Source organism: Giraffa tippelskirchi, chromosome 3 (assembly GCF_054371585.1).
Source record: "Giraffa tippelskirchi isolate mGirTip1 chromosome 3, T2T-mGirTip1v1.2.pri, whole genome shotgun sequence".
Classification (NCBI taxonomy): Eukaryota; Metazoa; Chordata; class Mammalia; order Artiodactyla; family Giraffidae; genus Giraffa; species Giraffa tippelskirchi.
The window spans coordinates 98,471,195-98,495,970 of NC_137277.1; the positions used below are offsets into that span (position 1 = coordinate 98,471,195).

General features: G+C 37.0%; 1 protein-coding gene across 33 annotated transcripts in view; it reads right to left on the reverse strand.

Annotated features, from left to right (window-relative positions):
- MARCHF7 (membrane associated ring-CH-type finger 7) overlaps window positions 1-24,776 on the reverse strand; it is a 45,276-nt gene that overhangs the window by 9,405 nt on the left and 11,095 nt on the right. For all 33 annotated transcript variants that reach the window (XR_014080250.1, XR_014080251.1, XR_014080261.1 and 30 more), the window contains exons 2-6: window positions 19,125-19,289; window positions 12,921-13,110; window positions 10,915-11,067; window positions 8,174-9,281; window positions 5,356-5,525 (exon numbers count right to left, since the gene is read on the reverse strand). Coding sequence is in view for 14 of the 33 variants with exons in the window: in XM_081582831.1 (XP_081438957.1) it covers window positions 5,356-5,525; window positions 8,174-9,281; window positions 10,915-11,067; window positions 12,921-13,110; window positions 19,125-19,277 (1,774 nt within the window). In the remaining 19 variants the exon portion in view is untranslated. The remainder of the gene's footprint in view (window positions 1-5,355; window positions 5,526-8,173; window positions 9,282-10,914; window positions 11,068-12,920; window positions 13,111-19,124; window positions 19,290-24,776) is intronic.

Genomic DNA, 24,776 nt, shown 5'->3' on the forward strand with positions numbered 1-24,776 from the left:
GTAGAATAAGCAAATTCAGAGAGAAAGTAGATCAGAAGTTACCAGGGGCTTGGGAAGAGGGCGAGAAGGGTGTTAGTGCCTAATAGATATAGAATTTCTATTTTGGATGACTTAATAAAAGTTTTGTAAATAAATAGTGGTGATGCTTACACAACATTCTAAATCTACTTAATGCCACTGAATTATACACTAAATAATGGTTAAAAGGGCAAATTTTATGTTATATATATTTTACCATAATTAAATACAATTCCTTCTGTCCTATATGCACTCAACATTTGGTTATTTCTAAGCTTCTGGCTCCAATTAAGTACCAGTCTTGTTTAATTAAACATACAGCCATTTTCCTACTTGTGTTTTAGACAGGGTTTTAACATGAAAAACTGTCCTAAAAACGAGAATAAGTCATATGCATAACAAGGTAAAGATTTAGATTCAATTTAACATTTGTTGAGTGCTTGTTATGTGCCAAAAAAATATCAGAAGTTCTAGACATTAAGAAAGAAAGTAGTCACTCCTATCTTGAAGAGCTCATAAACTCTTAGATTTCAGTTCAGTTCAGTTCAGTCGCTCAGTCATGTCCAACTCTTTGCGACCCCATGAATCGCAGCACCCCAGGCCTCTCTGTCCATCACCAACTCCCGGAGTCTACCCAAACCCATGTCCATCGAGTCGGTGATGCCATCCAACCATCTCATCCCCTGTCGTCCCCTTCTCCTCCCGCCCCCAATCCTACCCAGCATTAGGGTCTTTTCCAATGAGTCAACCCCTTCGCATGAGGTGGCCAAAGTATTGGAGTTTCAGCTTCAACATCAGATCTTCCAATGAACACCCAGGATTGATCTAGTGTTATTTAATAACAATTCTTTAAATAATAAAAATTTAGCATAAAGTCTAAGACAATAGTAGTAGTAGCTTACATGCGTTTTCTAAGAACAGCTGAAAGGAAAATGAATGAGTGCTATTTTGAGGTAGTAACATGTCTATGTCGTCTCAAGATGAGCTGGAGTGAAACTGCAAAAGATATTTCTATTTATCAAGTATGTGAATAATATTGATTTGCTTTTTAGAAGTCAAGTATACTTGAAAGTGTTGAAATTAAAATGCATCCATAATATTTTCTTAATCTTTAAAAATTAATATATTACTGAAATATACTACACTCACGATGGAGAATATAAAAAATGTGAAACTTCAGAAGGGTTTCTCTTATTAAGACATTTATTCTTTGAATCAGAAGCAGGAAAAGTATGATGATCATAAAATATGGACACTGGATGCAATTTAATAAAGGTTTTTCACATCTTAAGGCTTCATGTTTCTCTTCTATGGAACAAGTGACATAAAGAAGTTGTTCAAAAAGGCCATATGCAGCTTGGAGGAACCATTTATCCTTGCAATCTTTAATCCAGGACCCTGTCCTTCATATCCCACCTCCTTCAGTAGGCCCTGACTACATTTGCCTAAGCTTAAATTAAACTTATTCTATTTGTCTTTGAACATCCTCAGAGTTTTTAACAGCCTATATATAGCAGTTGCTTAAATGTTTAAACGAATCTCTATCAGAATGAATCATCTACCAGATGCGGTCTTCATGTAAATATGAGAAAGCTTTGTGAAAACTTAACAGGAAGGTTCAGTTCTTGAGATCTTAACATTCACCTGACCATGAATACTTACAATTACCTTTAAAACCTATTTAATTTCTTACTGTGAGCCCAATCATGTGAGAAACTATTCATAAACATCATCTCATTTGATCTTAACAACAACTATTCCTCAATTTTACTCTTGATGGAACTGAGGCCCAGCCTCAGACCTACTTAACATTCAAGAATGTTTAGAAATTGGATTTAAGGAATCTGTTTTTAAAATATAGATGGGTAATTCTGATCAGCAACCAGAATTGAGAACCAAAGTTAAGAGACTTATTCAAAATCCTATAGTTAAGTGTTGGGGAGTCATTATTCCAACCTAAAGCATGTCTAACTCTCAAAAGCCGATGTTCTTAAATAATATATTGTATTATCTGTTTTCCTACCTATACAATACTAAGAGTCTAACTGCAAATATAATAGAAGGTGAGTCAACGTGTTTTTCATTCTGGTAATAGCTAACATTTCTGGGCCCTTGCTAAGTGTCAAGAACTATGTTGAGCATTCATTTAAACTTATAACACCCCAAGGCAGTGCCTAATAAAGCCCACGAGGCTTTCATAACACCACACAGTCAAAAAGAGGCTGCTACAGGTAAGACTGGCCCATCCCACAGGTTTGGGATCAGGTTAGTTTAGGAAAAAAGATAACCTCTACCCCAATGAGGTAGGAAGAAAAGTTTTCCACTAGATTCATCATCTCCAGTTTGAACACGTTACTCAAATTCCAACAGATCATTATCACTGGAATTAATACCATTATACTTCACAACCTATTTGCCTGTCACCCAACTATCATCATCAGACCATCACTGCCACACAAGTATGTCCATTTATTACTATGATCTAATTTCCCACCCTACTAGTCATATTTCACTAGGTCCTCCTGGTACTCATTGCAAAACATAGGTAAATTCTTCTTAACCAATCTCCTTTATGAATCACCTGTTCAACTTCAAGACTGAACCACAGGGCCTCACAAACTGATAAAATACTCTTCTGCAATCATTTCCCCCCAACAATCGTTTGAACCTCAGGACCAAGAAATAGGGATAGATGCTCCTGACACCTATTGCTGTTTTGAAACTCAAAGTTCCTCCTCATTCATTAATGACTTTAGCACCTATCTTCTTTACACAACTTATTTCTTGGTTATTTCCACACCTACAAAGACCACAATTGATTCTGACTTCCTCAACATCCTTGCTTCCAATATTACCCACCCCCACCTCAGCCACCCACTTTATTAACCTTGACCTTGTCATTGCCCTTTACAGCACTACTCCTAAAATCTGTATGTTAAGTATCTCTTCTGTGTACCTACAATTTTTCACTATTCTAGCTCACCTACTCTGGCAATTATCTTCAATGTCAATGAGATTCAAAAGAAACAGATCTGACTTCTCACTATCTACTTCCTAATGTCCTTACTCCCTCTTTCTTATCTAATTTCTAGGCTCACTACAACCACATGAAACTTTAACTCCCTTCATCATATTTTGCCTGGCAAAGGTCTCAACCCCACTGCACTCAAATCCTTGTCTGTAACCAAGCATCTGAAAATTGCTTCTTAAAAAAATATACATGTATCCCAATCGCACTTGTAAATCATATTCAAGGCCACAGAGTTTTATGGACACTAGTACTATCTGAAAACCCTGAAAGCATTTTAGAATGTTCTTTTCCTCACACACGAAAATTTCTTAACCCATCCCCTCCACCATCTAAAGACCCTTATTAAGAAAACAGAGGCAATTATATAGGAATTTAAGCACCTTCTCACCAAAGCAACACGCTTTGGTGAGAAATAATCCGTATCTACACTAGCAAGTACCCTTTTCCTATTAAAAACTACCTATTCAACCTGTACTCTGGATTCCATCTTCCCCTTCTATTTTCATAAATTTTTCTCTTTACAGTATCTTGTTAAAATAAAAACATGTCCTCAAATTTTCTACCTTGAAAACAAAAAACAAAAACATGCACAGATGGTAGAAAACTCTCCAATTTCTACCCTCTATCTCCAATTATCTTGACAGTAAAGTTTATTGTAAGAGGGTGTCTATGTTGCTGTTTCCCTAGTCTTAGCCCAATTTAGTAATACAATGACACCTCACCTCATCCCCTTTGCCCAGCAATGAAGTCACCAAGGACATCCATGCTGCCAAATTCCAGCTGTCATTTCTTTGTTCTTATCTCTCTGTTCTGACTTCTTTGTGGTACCTGACAGGGTAGATTACATCCTCTTAGAACACGTTCTTCTTTTGGCTTGCAAAACACTACATTTTCTCAGTTTTCTTTGTACCAGACTGATGCTGCTCCTCAAATCTTCTCTGTTCCCACTAAATGTGTGGGTGCTTCAGAGCTCTGTCTCGGGTTCATTTTTTTGGTATCTGCCCTTGCGCTAGTGACATTTAATCTCAAAGCTTAAAATACTATTTATGTGCCCATGATTCCCAAAACTGCAGTTTTCAGCACTGAAACCCTTGAAACATCATGCTTATCTTGCTAACTGCCCAGCTGACATTTCTATATCATTATCTAATAAACAGCTCATATACAATTATTTCCAAAACAGAACTCTTGGTTTCCTTTCCCAAATTTACTCTTTTGTCAGTCTTCTTTATTTTAGTAAATGGTCCCACCATTTACTTAGTAAATCAAGGCAAAAACAGTTGCTTCTCTAATTGTTCTTTCTTCTTCACTCCACCACATCCAATCCATTTGCAAGTCCCATAGAATCTACTTCCAAAACATACTGGAATCATCTAATTCTACCACCACCACCTCCTCCTCTAGTACAACAGATTCCTAGTTGGTCACAATAGCCTCCTGCTTCTACTCTTGTCCCAGTAAAAGCTACTTTTTACAGAGCAGCCAAAATAGAAATAAGATCATTTTACTCCCCTGACCTTCAGCGGCTTCGTATAACACTTATAAAAATCTAAGCTTCTGACATTAGCTTTCAAAGTCCTAAATGAGCAAGCCTTTGCTCATCTCTCAACTTATCACCCCTGTCCTTTGGGCCTTCATTCAGTTTCTCAAACACACCTAAGTCATCCCCACCTTAAAGGCTCTGTGCTATTTGTTCCATGTGTTGGAATGCTCTTCCTCTCATTCTAGAATAGCTAGCTTCTCTTCGTTCAAGTTTAAAATGCCCTTATCTCAGCAAGGCATTCCTTTAACACATAATACCACCACCATGGGAGCAAGTTGCCTTGTCTGACTTGTTCTCTATATCCCGGATCTAGAACAACGCCTGGCTCCATAACAACGCCTGGCTCCATAACAGCACTTAATAAACAATGACTCCCTATAGTAATCCTACTGCTGCATAATAACATTAGAGAAAATAAATCTTTCTCAAGGACACATAGCTGATAAATAGTAATAGTATTTCTCTGATTCAAAAGCATCTTACATGATATAAGGGTCACCGGCAATAACAAATCACAGTTGAACTATACACATATGGAAGTAAATAGATTATTCAGTAAATAAAATATAGCACTACTATACATTAAATTTATGAAGCAAAACTAACGCTCTTTAATGGCTTTTGCTTAAAAAAATGATTGACACTTTTGATAAGAGTATAAATTTGAATAAATTATAATCAGAATGGCTAACTAAAAGGCATACACACATGCATTTCTTAGAAAAACCTGTGAAAACAAAATACACAAAAGGGTAAATCTTACCGGAGTTAATTTTGGCCTGTAACCATTTCTTCATACACTCTTGGTGGACATACTGTAAACTTCCTGTGCACTTGCATGGCTCTATCAGCAAATTAGAGGATGATGCAGCTGCCATTTGACAAATTCTACATAAATCACCTTCTTCTTCTTCAGAGTCCTCTAAAAGGAGGCTGGAAAAGAAGGTATATTTCCTAAACAGAGCTATCAACACTCATCCTGGTTGGTCATTTCTAGCCATACATAATCCCAAAATATATCATGGTCTCTCTAGGTAGAAAAAAGGCAAACCATGATAATAATAAATAGCAACTATCAAAAAAAAATACTTTCAACAAGAGTAAAAAATGTAATATTTTAAAAGTAAATCAAATAGGCTACCCTATTACTTATCTTCAAACAATTTTAAGTAATTCTGTCCTTGGTACCACAGATTAAGTTCCACAGCTTTCATAATTTATAAGTTTTGCTAAGATTTTAATTTCTGCAATATCACAGACTACTTCAATTCCAGGAGTATAAAGATAATGTACATATATACCCATTACTTTTGTCCCCTCAAAACTTTTAAGACAACTTTGATGAATTAAACATTGACTTGTGATTTTTCAATTTACATGTTAATAGAACCACATAGTTTAAACTGATAAACTTTTGTATTCAATCATAATAAAATCAAAACAATAGATTTTAAAATTCCTCATTTTCCCCACCCCCAGTAATGTTAGTAAATCATTCTCATTTCTTTAAGGTTAGGCTTTTAAAGGGTGGAGCAGTTCCCATTAACCCACATACTCTACTTCACAGGCCAACATGTACTGCTTATTTAAATGCAGAAACGATCACTAGAGAACAAGTAATTTTTTTGGTTAAAATCTCTCACCTTAGTCCACCACTGACACAAAAAAAGGTACTCAATACAGAATACTAAACTTTAATTGAAATACAACCTGGATTATATGGGTTCCAAATGAGTTTAGCAAAAATTTGTGGAAAGAAAAACAGACATACTTTGAGGTGACTTTCATACCTAGGCTTAATCAGAGATATAACCTCAAGTATTAATCTTTTTTTTTTCTAAACAGTTATTATTTATTTTTGGCTGCGTCTTTGTTGCTGCATGGGCTTTTCTCTAGTTGCCATGAGTGGGAGCTACTCCGTAGCTGTGGTGTGCAGACTTCTCATTGAGGGGGCTTCTCTCGCTGCATAGCACAGGGTCTGGGCGTGCAAGCTCCAGTAGTTGCAGCTCCTGGACTCTAGAACACAGGCTCAGTAATTGTGGCGCATGGGCTTAGTTGCTCTGTGGCATGTGGGATTTTCCTGGACCAGGGATCCAACCTGTGTCTACTGCACTGGCAGGCAGACTCTTTACCACTGAACCACCAGGGAAGCCCCCCAAACATTAATCTTTATGTTTTACCTTTAGATGTGACTTTCTTTGGCTCAGAGTTTTTACTTTGGGAGAGTCCATTTTTTTACACTTTTATTCATTTAATTGTAAAGTATCTTATAATCCTCATGTATCAACGAAAAACATAATAAAGGCACACACACGCACATATAAACTCCATGTCAAAATACCCCAACAAATGTGCTTTTGAACTAGCTAACCAGACAGGGCAGTGCTGGCTTAATTGGTTACTCTTTGGAAATCAGTAAACTAATGCTTTGCCTACTTACACTACTGCACTCAAATTAATCTAACTTTGACCACAAGAAATATATTAATTATTTACTATACTACTCAGTAGACAGTTTGCAAATAGAGGCTGCTCTTATAACAACATTAAACCTAACACTACCACAGCAGAATAAATTCTTCTCCATGAAAGGAGAAAAAGCAAATTTTAACAGAATCATCACTTGGTACAATTTGTCTTTTGTAAGGAAAAGTGGAAACATATTAGTCTATGCTCACTATCTTAGAAAGCATATGAAGCTCCCTTTATTACCTAGAGTAAGACTTGAATTATTTCTTGTTAAAAACCATAAAAATCTAAAATGACAGTAACAACTATGCTCCCCAACAATCTTATTACTGGGGCCTTTATGAATAAGAAAAAACATAAACCAAAAACACCCAACGACCTTAGTATTACGCAAGTCTTTTCTTCTTACAAGTGTATTTTATGTGCACTATCCTATCCCATTTCATCATAAAAGTAATTTTAATAGGTGGAAAAACTAAGCAACAATACTAACACAACAAAATAATTAAGTTGGACTGAAAATCTCTGATCTTTCATCTTTCCCCACAGATGTTTAAGCAATCTAAACTACAAAAGATTTCATATGAATAAAAGATTCTAAGTCCTGAATTTAAACTGACATTTCTGTCAGTCACAGTAATTTAGCATACATTTAGACTTTAAAAACAAAATTTAAAAATCTGTGATTGTACCTCATCCCCCAAAAGATTTGAAATCAGAAATATAAATAAATGGTAAATAAATGATCTTATTAAAGGGCGAAATATTGTCTTGATACACATGACCACTTGGGCCAACTTACCAATTCCATGTAGCACTAGCCTACCAAGAAAAAGGGTAAGAGATTAAGGCTTTTTGTCTCCATACGTATCTGTGTCCAAAGCTGGTTAAAAACAACCTTTAGATTATTTCTTGATGCCATCTACACCCCAACTCTAGTATTAATTCTCATCCATTTTACCGCTGAGCAAGATACTAACATCTTACTGGATGTAAATTTTAAAGGAAGAAAATTTCAGACATCACTCTTATGAGAAATGATTTTAGAAACAAACAGTTCTTTCTCTAATCTGTTCCTGCTTTATAGGCTTAAGACATGTATTCAAACTTACCTCTCTTTTATTTTCTGTAGTCTTTCTGGGTCTCTTGAAGGTACATTTTTAGTTTTATCATTTTTTCCATCAGATGAACTCCACCCTGAAGGAATAATATCTACAGTGATCATAACATTGTCAGTCAAATTATTTCCAAGTGCTGGGGGCACTGCAAATCGGAATAAGGAACCAGGAAGGATCCCTGTTATTCCTGTACTTCGTCCACTACGAGTTGAATCTGATGGGGAGTCACCTGTACCAACACTGCTTGGTGCTGCAGATGCTTGCGGTCTACTGGCACTAGCCCCAAGGGGATCACTCTGTGCTTCAAGGTGAACTACTTCATTTGATTCTCTTCTAAAAAGATGATGAGATCTAGATGGTATATCAGAGGTAGATATCCTTGAAGATTCATCTCGTCCCTCTCGCCTTCTTCTAGAGAACAAAGGTGTACATCTATTTCTAAGTGAGGAAGATAACCATGGTCCTGTATTTCTAACTTCAGATTCTTGATTAAAATTCTGGGAATCTGGCTCAGAGTTATGATTTTGGCTAAGAGATGACAAACCCCATCTTCGCCGAAGAAATCGAAATCCCTGAGAAGCTTCGGATGCCCTATTATCAGGAATATCAGAAGCTGATGCTGCATTACCACGAGACTGAGAACCTGTCAAGATTCTTGGAGAAACATAAGAATTTTCAGAACTCAATGACCTTGTATTCAAGGAATCTTGATTAGACCTTCGTGAAAAAAAAGTAGATGACATACTAGAAGCTATACGTGACAGCAATCTCCTTGTTGTGCGTCTACCTTCGTTGTCAGAAGATTCTTGAAATGATCTGTGAGATGAGTTAATCCTATCTGAACTGCCTATAGTTGAGGTTTCACCTCTATTTGAAGTATAAGAAAATCCAGGCTGCGTACTGCTTTGGGGAGATTCTAATTCTCTTGGAGAAAAATTTGATCTTAAAGAATTTCTACTAGAGTCCCTAGAACATGGTATGGTTTGATGTTCAGAAGGCATTTGGTGGTTAGTAGATGATGTACTCAATTGTAAAGTGCTCAATGAGTTCTCTTTTGGTCTTGCTCCTTGTGAATATGAAGAAGGAACTCTGTCTTGAACATCTATTTTTGAATAAAGGAAAAGATAACCAATTACATGAATTATCTGTGCATTATTAAATTTAAGTCTACTAATACTAATTAATGCCAGAATTAACCCCTAGATTCAAACTGAACACTGGCATATTATAACTACACAGCCTAACTACTATTACAGAAAAAAATAAACGTATTTAACTATCTGTCTACACTTTTGGTAAAATCCAGTGCTGCTGAGTAAAGTCATCACTACAAATTTTTAAAAACAGAAATGCATTATAGCTTTCTAAGAGGCAAATATCAATCTACCAACCTGGATGAAGGTATAACAGTTGAATTATTGATCAAAAATTGATATGGGAGAAGAATACCTAACATCTAAATGGATAAGGAATTTTAAATGGGTCACAAACTTAATGTAAATGACTTATAACAAGTAAAAGCAAAATTCTCATAGGGAGATGGTGTTTTGGAAATTTTTCTTACTCTGCAATAAGTACAAAGTTATTTCATGTAAATACTATCATTCCTGTAATTTTATGGCAAACCAGGCTAACAGTTCAAATTTTCTCCAATCTTTGGCCTCTTCTTTCAACTTAACAATAGGGATTCTAATCCCTGATTACTCATTAACCATAACTATGTTTAAAAAAAAAACATGCCGGGAACTCTGAGTTAGAATTGAGCTCTGGCATCTGCAGTTTTAACAGTACATTGCTGATGATTCTAACCTTCAAGTGGAATGAGAAATATCACAGCATTCCTTTATGAAGAATATTCATCCATATATTTAGTTTAAGAACTAGATTGTTATTGCGCTAACACATGGTACCTCATGGAAGAGTCAACTATTAGGGACTAATCTATTCCACACACTTATACTCCCCAAACCTAGAAGCTACTGACACTGTTTACTAAACGTCCTCCATCCAAAGTCAAGCAAATGAAAATACGCTTTCATTTGTCTTAAATAAAGCAACAAATTGCTCTAGTAAGATCATTTAACAAATCTAGTTAAACCTTCCAATAGAAATGTATACTCTTCTTTGTAAATCAAATTCCACTTTTGTCTGCTATGACTGTCAACTTCAGTTAGTATCTTTTATCTTCAGTTATTTACTATTATTGTTTTATTTTTATCTGTTTTATTTTTTTAATAGCATTTATTTTTTTCAGGTGACTTCACTGTATAATGGATAACTCATTGGACTTCTATTTTTTTTAAATTTAGGCTTACACACACTGACAGAAACAGTGTCGGTCTTTATTGCAACTAAATGAAAACAAAAACAAATTCATGCAAAACTAAAGGAATTCTCAATTATGTCTTAAAATGATGATTTCATGTTTTACTTGATTCATAAGGCAAATTACATTGCAGCATACACGAATTATCAAGTATATATAACACATATACATTCAGAAGAGTGGAAAAATTATAAGCAAACAGAATTTGGATACTTGTATCTAAATATTTTAAATTGGTTACAATTTTTACAGTAAAACAACAAAGTCTAGAATATATCAAGCTATCCTTTATTCTAAATCTTCATAGTATTTATTTCATTTATTCCTTTGTACTGTGATTTTAATGGTACAAAGAAGAAAATGTAACATTATTAGATAAATTATGCATAACAATATAGCTTATACATACATGATGAAGTTGTGAAATCACCACTTCGGTGACTATAATCCGCAAGATCACTAATGGAGGAATCTGTTCTCCTCTCTCTCATCAAGTCAGTTCCAAATGATCCAAGTACCACTGATGAAGATCTGGGAACTTGACTATGCCTCCAAGTAGAATCTTAAAATAATTAAAGAAGTTTTAATTCAGAGAAAGCTTTCAAGGTTTCTGATGACAACAAACCTACAATACTACACAGAGATAACTATGGTTTATTGGTGGTGCTAGTGGTAAAGAAACTGCCTGCCAATGCAGGAGACTTAAGAGACGTGGGTTCGATCCCCGGGTCAGGAAGACCCCGGGAGGAGGGCATGGCAACCCACTCCATTATTCTTGCATGGAGAATCCCATGGACAGAGGAGCCTGGCAGGGTACAGTCTATGGGGTCACAAAGAGTTGGACACAACTGAAGTGACCATGCATGCACGCACGCATAGGAATCCAGTTATATAGGTGCAATCAAAAGCAAACTCCACTAATGAACTAATCACTCATAAAATTATCTCCTACTCAAACATGTTCTTCTCTAATACTAAAATCTACCCCAATCTAGGATGCCAATGTCTCAGTCACTCCCTAAAATACCTGAATACACAAAATACACATGATGTAAAAATGATTACAGCAAAAGTGATGAGAACAGCCAAAATCAAAGCCATCTTGAAAAGCAAGAGGTTATATTGCAAGTTACATTATTTTGTTGGAACTATTATTGCTGCCATACTTTGTTCATCCTTATGCTAAGAATTAATGTCTCATTTCAATTATAATTTAAATTTTGTTAGATATAATTTCATTTAAAAAGAAATTAAAAATTAAGTCTCAAAACTTACCCCCTTTACTGTTTATTTTGAAATTCTGGGTCTTCCTCTCCTAGTCCTAAACTCCTTAAATAACTTCCCTTCATTAAGGGAAAAGGCCTGGGGTTAATATTATGCCTTCACAGAGCAGAAGAGAACAAAAGTATCACTACATAACGATATCTGTCTGCAAAGTTAAGGTCAGTGCTCTTACCTATCACATTACTCTTAATATCTTTCAGATGGCCAGTGTCTTTCCCATGGTGGTCCTACCTAACAAAATAGAAAGGAATCGCGTACGCTAATTCAATTACTTTATGCCTAAGTCTCAGAGAAGGCAATGGCACCCCACTGCAGTACTCTTGCCTGGGAAACCCCATGGATGGAGGAGCCTGGTAGGCTGCAGCCCATGCGTTCGCGAAGAGTCAGACACGACTGAGCGACTTCACTTTCACTTTTCACTTTCACGCACTGGAGAAGGAAATGGCAACCCACTCCGATATGCTTGCCTGGAGAATCCCAGAGACGAAGGAGCCTGGTGGGCTGCCGTCTATGGGGTCGCACAGAGTCGGACACAACTGAAGCGACTTAGCAGCAGCAGCAGCAGCATGCCTAAGTCTTTCATATCAGAGTGATTTAGTGATTTGTCCAATGTCACACAATTAGAAGACTAGAATCATAGCTTTCCAACTCCTTGTAGAGGACTCTCAGTAGAATACCACCAACTATTTTTCAACTAAAGAATTTCTACATTTTCTTAAAATAAGTATCATAGAGCACAATGTGTATTATTTACAAATATGCTAAGGAAACATTTTAAACATGTTATCTGTAAATCTGGCTTTCCCAGTAACAATTTAAAACTTTATCTCCTATAATAATGAGCAGTTTTACAAACTTCGCTACTATAACATAACAGCTATTCTAATTAAATAAAACCTGTTAATATCCCATTTGTGTAAGACATTTTTACCAAATTTAGAACAAAAATCCAAGATGAAGAGTTAATTTCAGTTCCAGCACTAACCTAAGGTAAGATTTTGGAAGCTGCACTCTTACTTCTGACTCAGTCTCACATGCAATCTACTTGCTTAAAACAGAACAGCTTGGCAAAAGAGCTTTTGTCCAAAATACATATACAGTGATTAGTATGTACACAAATTTAGTTATTACCTGATACTGCATTTAAACCATGTCCAACACTTCTTCCAGTTGAGGTAGATGTACAGTTTGTACAAGAAAGTTTAGGTCTTTTTGAATCATGATCCCGTTGCTGGTTTTGTGATCTTGAACGAGCTCCCTGAGTTATCTCAGACTCACTATACCATGTAGGTTGAAATGATGATGCAGCTGCTGATGCAGACTGTAAGTTAAAATGAAATTTTACAAAGGAACAAAACATTTGCAAGTTTTAAATATTAAGTTGAAATATTACATTTAATCTATAGTGTTCTAATAAATGGCTGAGGATCATTCATTCTTCACCAAGCACAAATTTTTCTACCATGTAGGTTCTGTTGCTTTCTACCACTTGTCCCTTTACATGGTAACTTATTTTGCTGGACAGCCAATTTGATTAAGTTATGTCTTCTTTGTAACTGAATATATACACTAGGCTAGGAAACACTGAAGAGTAAAAATTTATATGTAATTATTTTGTTCTCCAGGTTTAGTATTAACCCATTGAGGAACCCTGTTTCTTCCTCTTATAGGCAGACAGAACACCAAGAAAGGCACTAAGTGACTGTAAGTACTCTACTGTAAGAATGAGATTTTCAAGTAATCAAAAACACACCTAGATCTTATGCCCATTCTCAGAATAGTCATACAACACTACACATGGTACTAACAATAGCAAGAAAAAAACTAAAATATGGAATTTCTTCATCTAAGAGACAGCTAAAATTACGTATTTTAAAACTCTTAATTCAAAGTTTTCTCTTTAAACATATAATTACATGTACAGAGTGAAATAACACAAAAATTACGATGTACAAATACACATACACACACACAGAGAAAGACCATATATTTCTCCACAAAATAAAGTTAAAAATGGAATGTTATCATGGGCCATAAATTCAGTCTATGTTAACAATATTCAAACATAAGTACCCAAACAATGTGCTCAAACAGTTTTGGAGTACAGATAAATAAACAGTTAACATATGAGTAAGTACTATAATAGGAAATATGTTGAAAGTTCTACAGAAAAGAAAAAACTTAACTATGTCTAAGGAAAGGGGAGACCTAGTAGAAGGTGATAATTGGAGTTCACTGAATAGGCAAATGAGGAAGGAGGTTATAGGTAGATAACACAAAAAGATAAAAAAAATGTCTTAACTATTCTACCATGGGAATTTTTCTAAAGTATCACTACTTACTTGATCTTCTATTATCTTTCAATTATGAGAAGCATACTGGATGCATACAGGAAAGTGTATTAGTCCACAGTAACTACAGAATAAACCATGCACATATATGGAAAAGCATAAGATACAAAGCTGAAAAAGTACTAATAGGCAGATGAGGATTTCTTCTAACTCTTGCCCAGAGAATATTTTGCTAATTAAATGTAGGACTCCTTAGCTTAGCATAAATTTGGTCTCACAAGCCTTCTCTACCAAGTCGTCCACAGAGATCCAAACAATGAACTGAATACCACATGAGATGAAATTCATTAAATATTTCAAAATAAAACCATGTTATGAGCCACCATCATCTATCAGGGACTTAATCCTGCAGGCCAATGGTTTTAAGACCTTTGAATATCAAAGATCAAAAATATTTTTCAAGTTTTAATTTAAAATTTAGAAAGAACTTCTATTTCTGACCCATAAATCTAAAATAGCAAGTATCACCTAACCTCATCCCCAATCTTTTTAAACGGGCATTTTATATGCTCCTAAAACATGAACACACTGGGCATAAAAAACATCCTTTTCTGATAACACAAGAGACAACTCTATACAAGGGCATCATCAACTGGTCAATATCAAAATCAGACTGATTATATTCTTTGTGGCCAAAGATGGAGAAGTTCTCTGTACAGTAGCAAAAATAAGACCTAGAACAGACTGGCTCAGATCATCAGCTCCTTACCGCAAAATTCAGACTTAAATTAAAAAAGTAGGGAAAACCACTAGGCCAAGGCCATTCAGATATGACCTAAATCAAATCCCTTATTATACAGTAGAGGTGACAAATAGATTCAAGGGATTATATCTGGTAGACAGAGTGCCTGAAGAACTATGTACAGAGGTTTGTAACACTGTACAGGAGGCAGTGACCAAAACAATCCCAAAGGAAATGAAATGCAAGGCAAAGCGGTCGTCTGAGGAGGCTTTACAAATAGCTGAAGGTTCAAATTTCTCTACAACATTGTCAACTCTTGGTATTGTCTCACTTGTTTTATTTTAGCCATTCTAGTGGGTATGAAGTGGTGTCTCATTAAGAGTGTACATTGGCATTTCCTAATCGCTAATGATGTTGAGCATCTATTCATGTGTTCATCGGCCATTTATACATCTTCCGAAAAATGTCTGTTCAGTTGCTTTGCTCATTTTAAACTGAGTTGTTGTTTTGTTACAACTTAAGAGTTCTTTATATAGTCTGGTTACAAGTTCCTTGTCATATGGCATATGGTTCACAAATAATTTCTCCCATCTTGGAAGTTGCCTTTTCACACTCTTCATGGCATTGCTATGGGCTTCTCTAGGGGTTCAGCTGGTAAAGAATCCACCTGTAATGCAGAACCCAGTTAGATTCCTGGGTCAGGAAGGTCCCCTGGAGAAGGGATAGGCAACCCAGTCCAGTACTCTTGGGCTTCCCTGGTGGCTCAGATTGTAAAGAATCTGCCTGCAATGCGGAAACCAGGGTTCAATCCCTGGGTTGGGAAGATGCCCTGGAGGAGGAAATGGCAACCCACTGCAGCATTCTTGCCTGGAGAATCCCCATGGGCCTAGGAGCCTGGTGGGCAGCAGTTCACAGGGTCACGAAGACAGAGCTGAGCAACTAAGCATACGTATATATGTGGCATTTCAGTTCAGTTCAGTTCAGTCCAGTCGCTCAGTTGTGTCCCACTCTTTGCGACCCCATGAACCGCAGCAAACCAGGCCTCCCTGTTCATCACCAACTCCCGGATTTAACCCAAACTCATGTCCATTGAGTCGGTGATGCCATCCAACCATCTCATCCTCTGTCGTTCACTTCTCCTCCTGCCTTCAATCTTTCCTAGGAACAGGGTCCTTTCAAATGAGTCAGCTCTTCGCATCAGGTGGCCAAAGTATTGGAGACTCAGTTTCAAAATCAGTCCTTCCAATGAACACCCAGGACTGATCTCCTTTAGGATGGACTGGTTGGATCTCCTTGCAATCCAAGGGACTCTCAAAAGAGTCTTCTCCAACACCACAGTTTAAAAGCATCAATTCTTCTGCGCTCAGCTTTCTTTACAGACCAACTCTCACATCCATACATGACTACTGGAAAAATCATAGCCTTGACTAGATAGATGGACCTTTGTTGGCAAAATAATGTCACTGCTTTTTAATATGCTGTCTAGGTTGGTCATAACTTTTCTTCCAAGGAGTAAGCATCTTTTAATTTCATGGCTGCAGTCACCATCTGCAATGATTTTGGAGCCCCAAAAAATAAAGTCGGCCACTGTTTCCCCATCTGTTTGCCATGAAGTGATGGGACCAGATGCCATGATCTTAGTTTTCTGAATGTTGAGCTTTAAGCCAACTTTTTCACTCTCCTCTTTCACTTTCATCAAGAGGCCCTTTAGTTCTTCTTCACTTTCTGCCATAAGGGTGGTGTCATCTGCATATATGAGGTTATTGATGTTGCTCCCGGCAATCTTGATTCCAGCTTGTGCTTCTTCCAGCCGAGTGTTTCTCATGATGTACTCTGAATATAAGTTAAATAAGCAGGGTGACAATATACAGCCTTGACGTACTCCTTTCCCTATTTGGAACCAGTCTGTTGTTTCATGTCCAGTTCTAACTGTTGCTTCCTGACCTGCATACAGGTTTCTCAAGAGGTAGGTGAAGTGGTCTGGTATTCCCATCTCTTAAAGAATTTTCCACTGTTTGTTGTGATCCACACAGTCAAAGGCTTTGGTATAGTCAATAAAGCAGAAGTAGATGTTTTTCTGGAACTCTCTTGCTTTTTCGATGATCCAGCGAATGTTGGCAATTTGATCTCTGGTTCCTCTGCCTTTTCTAAAACCAGCTTGAACATCTGGAAGTTCAGGTTCACATAGTGCTGAAGCCTGGCTTGGAGAATTTTGAGCTTACTAGCGTGTGAGATGAGTGCAATTGTGCAGTAGTTTGAGCATTCTTTGGCATTGCCTTTCTCTGGGATTGGAATGAAAACTGACCTTTTCCAGTCCTGTGGCCACTGCTGAGTTTTCCAAATTTGCTGGCATACTGAGTGCAGTGCTTTCACAGCATCATCTTTTAGGATTTGAAACAGCTCAACTGGAATTCCATCACCTCCAGTAGCTTTGTTCGTAGTGATGCTTCCTAAGGCCCACTTGACTTCACATTCCAGGATGTCTGGCTCTAGGTAAGTGATCACCCAGTCATGATTATCTGGGTCATAAAGATCTTTTTTGTGTAGTTCCTCTGTGTATTCTTGCCACCTGTTCTTAATATCGTCTGCTTCTGTTAGGTCCATACTATTTCTGTCCTTTATTGAGCCCATCTTTGCATGAAATGTTTGCATGAAACATTTTTGCATGAAATATGGCATTTCTTGACTCACTTAAGTTTTTAAGCTGTTATGTCCAATTAATTTTTTTGCAATCATTACCTCAAGAGACTAAGAGCATTCATATGAAATTAAAAAGTGGATGAAAAGCGTGAAAAGACAACTTACAGAATGGGAGAAATTATTTGTGAATACACTAAAAATCACTGAATTGTACACTTCAAATGGCCAAGTCGAATGCTATCTGATTTATATCTCAATAAAACTTATTTAAATGAATGTTATCTACCACACAATGCTTAATCATGGGAAATAATGTAATGCACAGTAATGAAAGTACAAGTTCAGAATAAAATGCTCTTGTTTCCTCATTTCCATGAATCAATACCTTGACTGAGATGACTGACAGCTCCTTCCTTGAAAATTTTCCATATCATAAGCAACAACTAGAAACTTTGACCTCCTCTTTATACAGTCTTCTCTATCACTCACCCTTTTAGACTAAACTGCCAAGCATTGCTTCCTTTTCCATATGAACAAAACACTTTATAGACTTGATTGTGTTTCCTTGTGATCTCCCTGACATCCAAACAAGGGCCCAAGATTAACTTTAGGATACTGCTGCTGCTGCTAAGTCGCTTCAGTCGTGTCCGACTCTGTGCGACCCCATAGACGGCAGCCCACCAGGCTCCGCTGCCCCTGGGATTCTCCAGGCAAGAATACTGTAGTGGGTTGCCATTTCCTTCTCCAGTGCATGAAAGGGAAAAGTGAAAGTGAAGTCGCTCAGTCGTGTCCGACTCTTAGCGACCCCATGGACTGCAGCCTACCAAGCTCCTCCATCCGTGGGATTTTCCAGGCAAGAGTACTGGAGTGGGGTGCCATTGCCTGCTCCATAGGATACATAAAATACTGAGAGTGGATCCGAGTTAACTTAGATTTGTAAGCCCTTGCAGTAGGACACAAATAAACATTTCCACTAAAGGATTCTCTTTAGAGTCAGTTACCAAAACATTCGACTTTTGCAAATCGTATGTAACTGAATCAGGTTTTCAGTCAATAATACAGTAAACTTAAATGTGATAGGCAAGATAAACTGAATTAAACCTACAATCCATGACTCTTGAGATTTATACCGTTTTAGACTATAACCATTGTTACAACACTAATAAGCTATTTTTTTAAAAAAGGCTATTAGTCCTAATGAAAATTAGCTACATAAAAGGAACTTATGTCACTTTATGTAAATTACGAATCAATCAACTCATTACTAACCGTTAAAATCCTGTAATTCATATAAAAGAATATTAGTGATGTACCTTCATCAAAGAAGAGCCTGTTATTTTAAATTGATATTTAAATGTTTTTAGGTTAATAGGTTTGCAAGTCTTTGGAAAGTATGAACATTTTATATATGATCACATATATTTTCCTTATTCAAAATTCCTAAGTCCAAAAAGTTTGAAAAACATCAAGTTTTTGCTACTTAGTGTGGAACATTCAATCAGTGTGTAGAAATATATTAATATTTTGATTATAGGATGCCTCAGATCCAGCTGAGGTGTTAAAAACACACTCTACTACTTTTCTAAAATCCAGAAAATAATATGGCTCCAAGGACTTTGAAAATGAGACTGTATGTACACATATTTCAAATTAAGATATTACCTGATATTCAGAATCCAGTCTAAAGGAAGAGTCCCTTGAGTGATAGGTTTCATTTAAACCACTTCCTCTGCTTCCAGACATCACCCTAGCACTTAAAGAGCTAGCAGGCTGAACAGAAATTCTTCTTGGAATCCTTGAAGGTTTAGACTCCATTCTTAAGGTTTCCTGTGAAATGAAAATTTTGATTATTTGGCTTTGGGAAAACACTCAAACCTTTGATTCTTAATCCTCTCCTTAAAGATCAGTTCAAAATCAAGAATTAATCATACAAATTAACTAAATCTGGTATGGTAAACTGTGAGACTATATTCCCTCTCCTACAAGGCAGAGAGGTCTGAGTTCATCAAAGGTTCCCTACCGTACATAAAATGAAGCAAACATGATAAAAGTGGTGAGGCAAAACCTCCGTTTGTTCATTCCAAAGCCTGAACTCGTTCCTGACTCAATTTTCTCTCTATATAAAATCCCACAGAATGAGCCCTTGACTCTTGCTATTCATGTTCAGTTCAGTTCAGTCACTCAGTCGTGTCTGACTCTCTGCGACCCCATGGACCGCAGCACGCCAGGCCTCCCTGTCCATCACCAACTCCCGGAGTCCACCCAAATCCATGTCCATTGAGTCAGTGATGCCAACCATCTCATCCTCTGTCATCCCCTTCTCCTCCTGCCCTCAATCTTTCCCAGCATCAAGGTCTTTCCAAATGAGTCAGCTCTTCGCATCAGGTGGCCAAAGTATTGGAGTTTCAGCTTCAACATCAGTCCTTCCAATAAGCACCCAGGACTGATCTCCTTTAGGATGGACTGGTTGGATCCTCCTTGCAGTCCAAGGGACTCTCAAGAGTCTTCTCCAACACCACAGTTCAAAAGCATCAATTCCTCGGTGCTCAGCTTTCTTCACAGTCCAACTCTCACATTCATACATGACCACTAGAAACACCATACCCTTGACTAGATGGACATTTGTTGACAAAGTGATGTCTCTGCTTTTTAATATGTTGTCTAGGTTGGTCATAACTTTCCTTCCAAGAGTAAGGGTCTTTTAATTTCATGACTGCAATCACCATCAGCAGTGATTTTGGAGCCCAAAAAATAAAGTCGGCCACTGTTTCCCCATCTATTTGCCATGAAGTGATGGGACCGGATGCCATGATCTTACTTTTCTGAACGTTAAGCTTTAAGTCAACTTCTTCACTCTCCTCTTTCACTTTCATCAAGAGGCTCTTTAGTTCTTCACTTTCTGCCATAAGAGTGGTGTCATCTGCATATCTGAGGTTATTGATATTTCTCCCAGCAATCTTGATTCCAGCTTGTGCTTCCTCCAGCCCAGCATTTTGCATGATGCTCTCTGCATATAAATAAGCAGGGTGACAACATACAGCCTTGACATACTCCTCTACCTATTTGGAACCAGCCTGTTGTTCCATCTCCAGTTCTAACTGTTGCTTCCTGACTTGCATACAGATTTCTCAAGAGGCAGGTCAGGTGGTCTGGTATTCCCATCTCTTTCAGAATTTTCCACAGTTTATTGTGATCCACACAGTCAAAGGCTTTGGCATAGTCAATAAAGCAGAAATAGATGTTTTTTTGGAACTCTCTTGCTTTTTCAATGATCCAGCGAATGTTGGCAATTTAATCTCTGGTTCCTCTGCCTTTTCTAAAACCAGCCTGAACATCTGGAATTTTATGGTTCACGTATTGCTGAAGCCTGGCTTGGAGAATTTTGAGCATTACTTTACTAGCGTGTGAAATTAGTGTTCAATACTCATACTGTAAGCATTAGCTATACTGTAGATCTGTACCTTCGTTAACACAGTATGCTGTCACAAGACTTTGTACATGCCTGCAAAGTCTATATATTCCCCATTCAATTACTGAGCAAAGCCTTAAAACAAGATCAAGTGTGCTTCTACTTTGCACATACTTTTATTAAGACATCATACTATATGCTGTAATTTGTTTTCCTGCCTTCCCTTCTCAAAAGTGAGAAAAATTTCTAAGTTTTCTAGGCTAAACATTCCTCAATATATGCCAAGGGTCACCGTTAGTTACATTTTATTTGCCAACATTCGTTGGATGATTGAAAAGGCAAGAGAATTCCAGAAAAACACCTACTTCTGCTTTGTTGACTACGCCAAAGCATTTGACTGTGTGGATCACAACAAACTGTGGGAAATTCTTAAAGAGATGGGAATACCAGATCACCTGACCTGCCTCCTGAGAAATCTGTGTGCAGGTCAAGAAGCAACAGTTAGAACTGCTGCTAAGTTGCTTCAGTTGTGTCCAACTCTGTGCGACCCCATAGACAGCAGCCCACCAGGCTCCGCCATCCCAACTTGACATGGAAAAACAGACTGGTTCCAAATCAGGAAAGGAGTATGTCAAGGCTGTATACTGTCACCCTGCTTATTTAACTTATATGCAGAGTACATCATGAGAAACACTGGGCTGGAAGAAGCACAAGCTGGAATCAAGATTGCCAGGAGAAATATCAATAATCTCCGACACGCAGATGATACCACCCTTATGGCAGAAAGTGAAGAAGAACTAAAGAGCCACTTGATGAAAGTGAAAGAGAAGAGCGAAAAAGTTGGCTTAAAGCTCAGCATTCATAAAACTAAGATCATGGCATCTGGTCCCATCACTTCATGGCAAATAGATGTGGAAACAATGGAAACAGTGAGACTTTATTTTTGGGGGCTCCAAAATCACTGCAGATGGTGACTGCAGCCATGAAATTAGAAGACGCTTGCTCCTTGGAAGGAAAGTTATGACCAACCTAGACAGTATATTAAAAAGCAGAGACATAACTTTGCGAACAAAGGTCCATCTAGTCAAAACTATGGTTTTTCCAGTAGTCATGTATGGATGTGAGAGTTGGACTATAAAGAAAGCTGAGTGCCAAAAAATTGATGCTTTTGAACTGTGGGTGTTGGAGAAGACTCTTGAAAGTCCCTTTGACAGCAAGGAGATAAACTAGTCAATCCTAAAGGAAATCAGTCCTGAATATTGATTTGAAGGACTGATGCTGAAATTCCAATACTTTGGCCACCCGGTGGGAAGAACTGACTCCTTGAAAAAGACCCTCATGCTGGCAAAGATTGAGAGCAGAAAGAGAAACGGACAACGGAGGATGAAATGGTTGGATGGCATCACCAACTCAATGGACATGAATTTGAGCAAGCTCCAAGAGTTGGTGATGGACAGGGAAGCCTGGCATGCTGCAGTCCATAGGGTCGAAAGAGTCAGACACAACTGAGTAACTGAACTGAACTGATAGAAGTGGATTCTTACAACATGTACTCTTTTTCTGTCTGGCTTCATTTGGTTAACACTTTATTTGTGAGATTAATCCATTCTGTGGTTTATATAACAATTCCACTGTATCAATACACCCAATTTATTTCTCTTTTCTACTCTGGGTGAACACTGGATTGTTTCCAGTTTTAGCTTATTACAAGTAAGTGCAACTATGTAAACAATTTCATGAAGTAAAAAAAAAACCTTGTAAATTTTTTCTTGGAAAAACATTTACAATGCATGGCCTCTGAACAACTGAGACGACACCAGCCATGAGAGTAAAATGAGAAGGGCAAAAGTAAAAAGAAATCACAGTAATGTCTTCAACTTGTCCCAGTTACCACTTTCAAGGTCAAAAATCATTCCCTTATTTTTCTAGCAGTGGACTGAAATGAATGTGCTTTACTTGCCTGATATGCAGCCTAAATAGTTATATCTGCTGTATTAAAACATTCAAATTTAAATATTTAAGTTAAAAATACCTAATTCACTTTCAATTCATTAACTTATCAACTAAATTTTAGATCAATCATATGGGTCTACCTTAAAAGTTACTACAAAACACTATCTGCCAAAAACATGGTATCAACCAACGACGGAAAAGAGGATGAAGAGAGCTAAAACATCAACAAAACAAAAGGTCTATACTACAGGAGGAGATATACAACAAACATGAAAAAGATAAAAACATAACCCCGTATGAATTACAATTATTCATCTAAGAATATCTAGCTGAGGAACCAGAGAAAAAGCTATACTTTGGAACATGATTAAAGCAAAGATAGCTTATCAGGAAAGATCAGTTTTGAAGTTCCAGTTAAACATGACAAGGTTATCTTTATGTACCTATTTTGTTTCCTTTCCCCAAAATCCCTGTAAAATGACAGTTGATGAATCCAAAAGCTTTAACTATGAAAAGAATAGGAAAAGGGATCATAAAAGGCAAGAGATTTCAATCTAATTTAGAAAATCAAAAAAAGTTGGAGAGGAAGAATAATTCAGGAGAGCGTAATATTTCCTAAGCATTTTTACAGAAAGGTAGGAACTGGAAGCAGAGTAGTAAGCTGTAGCATCCTAGAAAGAATCATGATCTGGAGATACAAGATACCATAATAAAGGGATAATGCATGGAGTTGCCGAATTAAAATCTGTACTTGGAGCAGTAAAACCTCCAATTCTTCCCACAGCTCCATCCTTGCAAAAAAATAGGGTATTTATTCTTTGGAGAATAAAGAACTCCCTTGTAAACCACTAACATCTCCCCCAACATGCAACTTTCTCTGCAAAAGTTAAGTATAAGGAATAAAAGAAAATCTACATACTCAATGTTGAGACCCAAAACCTCTCTCTTTCCTGATGCTATTTCTACAATGCTGTCAGAAAACCAAACAAAAATACTAGACACTTCTGGATACTGATACTTGGAATGCTTCCAATTACAAAGCTAGCTTGTCATTTGACCATCCTATCCAAAGTGAAGTCCACTAGTAACCATGAATTTCTAATCACCTTTTTTAGTGCTTCCCTCTAATAGACAAATACCAAGGATCACTAGGTATCCAAAAAGAAAGACCAAAGTAAACAACAAAAAAAAGGAACTTAGAGGAAATCTGGGGAAAGAAGCTAATAAATTACTATTCTCAAAAGGAGCAAAAGACATTCATTATAAAGTAAGAATGGATGCTTCAGAAAGCAACCAGTATAACGAACAGCTTATGGAAATTCAAAATGCTATAAACTTAAAAAAAAAAGATATGTGATACACTGAAATAAATCCAACAGAAGAGTTGGGAGTAAACTGAGGACATCTCCGAGAAGCAGGAAATGTAACTCAAAAACAGAATTGTCCAGGGGAGTTACTGATCATTTGACTGTAAGTATGGTTATAGAGAGAGAAAAAAGAAAATGGAGAAGAAAAAAGTACTAAAAATTGAAAAAACTTTTCTAGAATTGAAGGACATATATCTCCTCATTGAAAGCGGTCAAAAGTAGCTGGCAGGATCAAAGAATAAAGACCAACACTAAGCATCATTTATCATCTTGAAATTTCAGAACACCAGAAATAAAGATACTATAATTTACAAGAATGGAAAAATGGGTCATATACAAAAGAAATCAGAATGGCTTCTTAATTACAGCTTTAAAAACTCTGAAGACAATAAAGCAATGCCTGTAGTACTGAGAAAAAAAATTTGCACTGAACCCCAATCTAGAAACTAAACATGAGGTAGAGAAAATATTCAGACATGAAAGATTTTTAAAAACAGTCAAAAGACAAAACTATACTAGTTAAATGAAGAGCAGGTCCTAGGAAAACCAGCATGTAAAGAATTAAAGAACCAGACGCAGAACCTA